The following is a 7,955-nucleotide window of genomic DNA, read 5'->3' on the forward strand; positions in this document are numbered from 1 at the left end:
AAAATCCTCTTGTTGCTGTGACATCAGAGGCTGCAAGTGTAACACACCGAGAAAAGGAAGTTTATCTCGGTACCCAACCTCGCAACATAGAAATTCGCAACAAAACCGCATGTGTTTTCATTGAAGGGATAGTGGAGGACTGCGATGAAGATGGTGGGGATGGCTCTAGTCCCCTAAATAGGTCATTTCTTTGAAGACGACTTGATGAGCAATCTCGACAGGTTGAACAGACAGTTAACCAAAAAATGAACAATTTGCTCGAGGTGATACGAAATAATGGTGATACACACACCAGATTGCTCGAAATGTTGGTGAGTAGAGCCTTCGAAGGTGGGCTCGTTGATCAGTCCTGACAACTTCCACTTAAGAGTAATCCGCTACAGGCCGAAACATGGTCTACTTGGCTCAAAGCAATTAACTTGGAAAAAAAGAAGAGGATCAAGCAGCAGGACAGACGGATCCAACCAAAAAGTGGAAACAACATCCATCGATATGATTGAGGTCCAGAGGATGATCGATTCAGCCTTGAAAAAGGGGCCAAAGTTCCCGAAATTCATCCATCCATACCTAGCTTATGTGGAAAAGTAAGGGGCCAAAGTTCCCGAAATTCATCCATCCATACCTAGCTTATGTGGAAAAGTTCGAGTATGCCAAAGGCTTTAAGATCCCTGACTTCAGCCTTTTTGCTGGAGAATCGTCCCTGTCCTCATTAGAGCAGGTGGCCCGGTTCACTGCGCAATGTGGAGATGTGAAAAGTGACTTCTATAAACTGCAACTATTCAACTTCTCATTGACAGGCTCGGCATTCGCATGGTACATCAACCTCCCGCCTAATTTCATCCAGAGTTGGGAGGAACTGGCTAAAAAGTTCCATGAACAATTCTATCAGCCGGGGATGGAAATGTCAATCTCATCACTGGCTAGGATGGCTCAGGCGTCTGACGAATTGCCAATGGAATACTTAAAGAGGTTCAAATTGGCCAAAAACTGGTGCTGAGTACCTCTCCCTGAAGTTGAAGTTGTCAAAATCGCTCTGAACGGCTTGGATGTGGAATATAAAAAGAAATTCTTGGGGGCAAACTTCCGAGATATGTACGAACTGGCCCAGCACGTCGAGCAATATGATTATATGCTCCCAGAGGAAAAAATCTCGAAGTCCCCATCCCAGGGAACGATTTACAAAAATCCCACGGTTAGCTACGCATCGGCCGAAAGTGAGGATTCCCAATACGTAAGTGTGGACGTAGTCGAGATAGTGATAGATAAACCGTACGTTTGCAAAGCATTGGCCTCTGAAGAGGCAATTAAAACATCAAAAGTTTACACTTTTGATATCACCAAGGCCGATGCAATTTTTGACCAGTTGTTGCTGTCAAAGATTATCAAACTTCGGCCAGGACACAACATTCCTAAGGCCGAAGAGTTGAAAGGAAAAACGTATTCCAAGTACCATAACTCGAATAAGCATACCACAAAGAACTGCATCGTGTTCCGTGATGCTATTCAAAGCTGTATTGATAAAGGCAAGCTAAAATCTAACCTTCCATTTGAAATAACGGCACAAGGCGAAAAAAAAAAAACACAGCATAAAGGCATTTTATTTAAAGAAGAACGCGGGATGCGGAGGGCATTCGTTTCTCAGACGCCAACGTAACGGACATACCGTTGCCTCAGCCTCACAATAATCCACCAAATCTCTCTCACTCTCTTCTCTCTCTCTCTTCCCAGAAACCCCATTACCATCTTCATCAATTCAATCACTTTCTTTACGTCGCATGTAAAAAAAAAAAAAATTACAGACATCATGGTGGTGATGGGTTTTAACTCCCATTGCCTTCTTTTGCAGCGTGCCAAGAAGGTATGCTTTTTACATTTATGATTTATATATTTATTTTAATGTGTTTTTGTAAATGCATGTATTTATTACGGGATTGCTTGTGTTATTTGTGTGATCTGTTTGGCCTTATTTTTTGGATTCAGGAAATTAGTTTGGAATTTTGGATATAATATTCCTTGGCCCTGCAAAGTCTTTCTCCATATTTTGTGTGATCAATGGGATTATCGCCTGACAATATTCATGGACTCACTCTCGCGGTTTCTTCAAGCATTTTTATTGGCACTAGTTTTATCATCAAGAAGAAAGGTCTTAAAAAAGCCGGCACTACTGGAACCAGAGCAGGTTTCATTCCCTTTTCCATTGCATCTTCATCGTTATCTAGAGTCTTGAATCCCAAATATCTTGGAAATTGGCCTACAATTTTGTGTTTATGTAACTTTTACTGAATTGTATTGTTTTCATCGATATTTTGCTAACCGAGTTTGTGGATTTTCGGAATCAGGATTAGGAGGATATACGTACTTGTATGAACCCTTGTGGTGGGCTGGGATGATAGCAAGTAAGTTTAATCATCTCTTCTTCTAATTGCTTTGTTAGCATTGTTGCATTCTTTAAGTTATATTTTGGTTCTTTTTCTGGATTCTTGTTGGATGTGTTTCTAAATGCAGCCCTTCTTTTGCCTCTTTCCACCAATTAACTAGTTAAAAAACTACTCTCAACCAAAAATTCTTATGCTGCCTGCCAATTTTTTTGTGTGCGATGAGTTTGTTTCTCTCCTTGCAATGAAAGGCTGCATCTGCCATCGTCATTTAGTTATTTGCAATTTTTTATGTTGTTTGTTGCTGTGCTTTGCTACACAATATAGCAGTGTGGCTGTGCAACCTGTAATATGTCGGCTGCATGGCCAAGGTAGAGTATCCAGACGACATATTTATAGCGGAATAAGCCAAGTCAACATTCAATCTCTGCGGTGGGTTTCCACTAAGAACGGACTAGAGTTCATATCCAAAGCGAACAATGCCCTAGCTTCTACAGTTTGCTGCTTTTCCAAGGCTGGAGAAGGGCTTATACTGCTCGGCTTTGTTTGATAAGTTCATTCAGTACCAAATTTGAATATGGATTTGGATAGTGATGAGTCTCCTAGCCTCCTTAAACGCTATCGGCATCAGCTCTTCAAATATCAAAGTCAGCCAGATCGATAGTAGGCATTCTTTTGTCAGGACACAACTTTGGAGGAGTTTTGGCCAACTGTCGATATCAAACTTCAAAAATTTGAGATTATGGGGCTTTATTAGACCACACTAAAGGCACAAATCAAAATCTTTACATGGATAGAAATAGCTGATGTCATATTGGGAAGCCTTCCTTGTAGTAGTTATATTAATTTATATGCCCAAACATTAAAATAGAGGCAGACCAAAAGAACGAGATATTTCTTCACTTTCTGTGGTTATACTCGAGAAATTCATTTGTGAGCTTTGCTCCGACGGTCGGAAATGCAGATAGTAATGATGCTGATGGACAGAAAGTTGTGCACGAAATGGTTAAACAATTACATTCACCTTGATCCGATCAGGAAGCATTTGCTTCATGATTCTTTCTGTAGAAAAGGTGGCTTTGGGTCAAGGATTAGGAGTGCTTTTGATCACGCCATTTTACATGATATTCAACTGACATTGTCTGGATCTTTTACATTATATTTAGATATAACTTTTAGTCTAGGCCGAAGGGCTATATGTGGGAGAAAACGGAACAGCGACAACATTGACTTTGTTTCTCAGTGGGAAGTATGCAATTATTATTTGGAACGAGGGGCTGATACTGCGGTTTCATTTACTGCCTCAAATTTTCAGTCCATAAATTACATTTTTGCTTGGAAAATCTATGTAAAATCGAAGGGATTATCCAATTGGTGTTTTCATCCAATGTTATAGATGTCCTTTTAAGAGGGAATTTTGTTTTTTTTCAAATTATTGCAAACAATGTCAGAATTGCATTTGGATTTCTCCAACTATTTGAATAAGTAGGGAAATATTCTTCAGGCTCTGAATATTAAAGGCACTAGTTTATCTTGCAAATCCAAATCAGAAATTCCTAGCCTTTTCATTATTCCTGTTATTTTTATCAGAGAATTACTGTGGTTAATGCTCATTTACTAATTCTGAGGTTAATCTCTTTCTCAGTGATTGTTGGGGAGATTGCTAACTTTGCTGCTTATGCGTTTGCTCCAGCGATTCTCGTAACTCCCTTGGGAGCTTTAAGTATTATTGTCAGGTATGAAACATCTGGACACTGCCCTCGTTGTCTATTCTTGTTAAGTCATTTGTCTACCAGTTCATGTATTAAACATATGGGCGTGTGCATGTGGATGCACCTGCTGTTGTGGTAGCAGTGCTTGCGTGTGAGTGTTTTTATAAGGACGATATTTTTATTCAGTGCAGTGCTTGCTCATTTTGTTTTGGAGGAAAAATTGCATATCTTTGGTGTGCTTGGTTGCGTTCTTTGCGTGGTGGGTTCTACAAGTATTGTATTGCATGCTCCACAAGAGACACCGATACATTCTGTTAAGCAAGTGTGGCAGCATGCTACGCAGCCAGGTATTTGCAGATTTACTTTAGCCTCTTAGTTTATGAACATCCTAGCCTCTTAGTTTATGAACATCCAAGACGGAGTTAGTACAACTAATTTTGTTATTCACAGGTTTCATCATCTACACATGTATAGTATTGATTCTGGTTGCTGTCCTCATTTTCTGGTATGTGCCACGCTATGGGCATACCCACATGATCGTATATGTTGGTATTTGTTCACTCATGGGATCTCTTACGGTCTGTTTCTAAATTTTGAAGCTTGTTAATGTTATTAATTTAGGTGTACCTAAAGCAATCCTTCGACTATATCTGATTCATCTGTAGGTTATGAGTGTGAAAGCAGTGGGAATAGCTTTGAAGCTGACATTTTCCGGAACAAATCAATTTAAATACTTCGAGACTTGGTTTTTTGTGTTGGTACTGGCGGTATGCTGTCTTTTTCAGGTCAACTACTTAAACAAGGTATATGGTTCCCAAGAAATTACATTCATTCGGTTCTATGCCTGATTATGTTAAAGTCCTTTTTTCCTGGTCACCATTATAGTTTCCGTTATCTACAAAGTTAGAGAATCCGTGCATCAAGGAAACTGGAGCAACGACTCCATCTTCTTCCTCTCACTCTCATTCATTGTTCTGCAACTCGTTTTTCAATTTCTTGTTGATTCTGGCTTGCAGTACAAAAATCATACACCAATAGCTATAGAATCTAACAGACTCTTAAGTTGTGATATTTTCCGAATACTCTGCTCATTCAACGGAGTTTAGTTTAACTTTTCATTCTTATGACAGGAATGCACATTTTGTCACCTTTAACTCAAACCTATGCTGTATAGAAACACAGAGAGTTGGGGTTCTGAAGAATCAGTTATTTAGTGTTAGATACCGTGCACTTAAATGACTCTAAATCTTGTAGTTATCCGGCGAATGCTTAATCTATATTGTCTAATGCAATTTTTGCAGGCTCTTGACACGTTTAACACTGCCGTTATATCTCCAGTCTACTACGTTATGTTTACAACATTCACCATTCTTGCCAGTGTGATCTTGTTTAAGGTACATTTACTTGCAAAATGTTTGTAATGTTTTGAGTTGTCTCGTTCTTTTGGTATCAATGAGAATCATTTCTACGGATACTAAACCAATTTTTACCCTCCCTTCGGTTGCAGGACGGGGTGTCACAAAATGGATCACAGATAGTGACTGAACTGTGTGGTTTCATCACTATATTATCCGGTACATTTCTCCTTCACAAAACAAAGGACATGGGAGATGACTCGCCTAAGGAACCCCTCGTCGTGCAAAGTCCGAGCCATGTGGATTCCCCCACGAATTCCCGATAGCTGCAGATAGTGAAGTTTATGCACTGGTACAGCATCATCCTTCAGGTTTTGGAACTCTATCTTAGCAAAAAGATACATTTTTATGGATGGCGAGGTCTACAGGCAACCAGGATGCAGTTTGTTGTTTGTAGGGTATGGTTGATTAAATAAGATTTACAACATATTGGGGGAATCTATTACTGATGAGGTTAAATTACAGGAAATAATAAAATTTATAAATTCTTTTGATGAAGACAATATGTTGTGTGCTTTTTCAAAATGCACTTGCATTTAAAAAAAAAAATTTAATGTACTTCAAATAAAAGTGTTTTCAGATCAAAGAGCTTATGAGCAACCATGAACTGGTGGCCCAGTAATAAATGACGGATTACGAGGCTTCCTTAAAACTAAAAACTGGAGGTCTCGGGTTTGAAACCCGTTGCTGGTGTGGAAGCCAGACTTATGGCTAGGAGGTGGCTGAAATGCCTATGTGAGTCTTCCTGGCCCCCGAAAGGGGTGGATAACCGTGGCTTGCCACCAGTTGTCCCTTTTTTTTTTCTTTTTAAAAAACAAAAGTGCTTCTGAGCAAAAATAATTTAAAGAAACATTTTCAAACGAACCTTTAATTTCATAAAAAAAAAATCCAACCAATGCAAAAACCCAAACATGCCCTAAACCAATGATTTAAGTGTCACATCCTGGCTCGGGATGTGGTGTGGGCTCGAGCCATACAGGTTTTACGACGAGGGGTTATAACTTTTGATAAATGAAATGATTTTGAAAAGCTTTATTTTTGCCCACTCACATTTTCTATTATGCCCTAGAGTTGTTGGCCATCACTACTCGATTCGGGGTCCTAGTGGACATTTTGGGTCGGAGTGTGTCATTAAGGCCATCTCCAACCGAATGGGCTATATTTAACCCTAGTACAGCGATGCAAGAATTATTGTTTAATGAACAGTGTTAGACCATATTTATAAACCATCTCCAACTGAAGGGGGCTATAAAATAACCCCTCAATAATTTAGGGTAAATTACATAATACCTTCTTAGGTGAGGTCTCTTACAACCTCATAAAATATCTTTAAAACATTTCACTTTCATACCTTACCTACTATTTTATTTTAATATAGTATCTCCGTTACATTTTCCATCCATTAATTCGTTAAGAGTTGACATGGCTGCCACATTTGTACCATGTGACTGCCACCTGTGTGCCACATGACAAAAAAAATAATTTTTTAATTAAAAAAAAAAACTGAATCTTCTCAACAAAAAAATAAAATAAAATAAAATTGAAAAACGCATAACCCACCCCCACCTTCCCCCGTAACCCCTTCCCACCCATCTTCTCCTTCCCAGAATCCATCTTCCCCCCCCAACTCACCTCCCTTTCCTGCACCCCACCCTCACTCTCTCCCTCGCTCTCTTCTCTATCCACAACTGATGCCCAGAAGAACTCACACCCATAAAAATGGCGCCTTCCTCCTCAGATCCCACAGAGTCGTCGACTGCCTCACCTTCATTGGCTCCCACCCTTCCCCATCTCCCATCACCCCTTAGCAACGTGGACGAAATCCACCACGACGTCGTTTTAATTCTCCCAAATCCGATCGCCTACTCATGTGCCCTCAAAATCAACGTATTGGCAGATTTTGAGAAATGCTACTCGGAGCGTGCACTCGCAACGATCGAGTTGCTATGCAGAGTCCTCGAGGGTTATGTGGCGTTTGCGGCACATGGGCTGACTGTGCTGCTACTGGTGAAGATGATTATGAAGATCTCGGACCGGGTGATGGAGTACGCGGTGGGAGAGTTGATGTCGATGTGCTTGGCGTAGGAGAAAAGTCAAAACGAGGCCATATCGGCTTGGCGGGGGTTCTGAGGGAGATGAGGGTGAGAAGAGAGAAGGGGTTGGAGATGAGGGAGGTGGTTGGGAGGCTCGGGAGGGAGGGAGAAGAGGGGTGGGGAGGGGTTGCGAGGAAAGTGGGGTGGGTTTTGCGTTTTTTTTTTTTTTTTTTTTTTTTTTTTTTTTGAGAAGATTCAGGTTTTAAAAAAAAAATTAAAATATTTTTTTTTGCCATGTGGTACAAATGTGGCAATCACATCAACTCTTAAAGGATCAATGGATGAAAAATGTAACAGAAGTACTATATTGAAATAAAATAGTAGGTGAGGTATGAAAGTGAAATGTTTTAAAGATGTTGT

General features: G+C 40.1%; 1 protein-coding gene across 3 annotated transcripts; it reads left to right on the forward strand.

Annotated features, from left to right (window-relative positions):
* Positions 1-1,408: 1,408 nt before the first annotated feature.
* On the forward strand, positions 1,409-6,005 carry LOC126597440 (probable magnesium transporter NIPA2). 3 transcript variants are annotated; one of them, XM_050264238.1, is made up of 9 exons: positions 1,409-1,858; positions 1,981-2,179; positions 2,340-2,396; positions 4,021-4,111; positions 4,274-4,434; positions 4,538-4,632; positions 4,753-4,890; positions 5,389-5,481; positions 5,595-6,005. In XM_050264238.1, exons 2-9 carry the CDS (start codon positions 2,053-2,055, stop codon positions 5,766-5,768), a joined length of 936 nt encoding a protein of 311 aa, XP_050120195.1. In that variant the 5' UTR covers positions 1,409-1,858; positions 1,981-2,052; the 3' UTR covers positions 5,769-6,005. The 3 variants fall into 3 exon arrangements, with proteins under 3 accessions (XP_050120195.1, XP_050120194.1, XP_050120193.1); XM_050264237.1 differs by having other exon boundaries at positions 1,410-1,858; positions 1,989-2,179; positions 4,538-4,665; XM_050264236.1 differs by having other exon boundaries at positions 1,411-1,858; positions 4,538-4,665.
* Positions 6,006-7,955: the final 1,950 nt, after the last annotated feature.

Source organism: Malus sylvestris, chromosome 13 (assembly GCF_916048215.2).
Source record: "Malus sylvestris chromosome 13, drMalSylv7.2, whole genome shotgun sequence".
Taxonomy (NCBI): domain Eukaryota; kingdom Viridiplantae; phylum Streptophyta; class Magnoliopsida; order Rosales; family Rosaceae; genus Malus; species Malus sylvestris.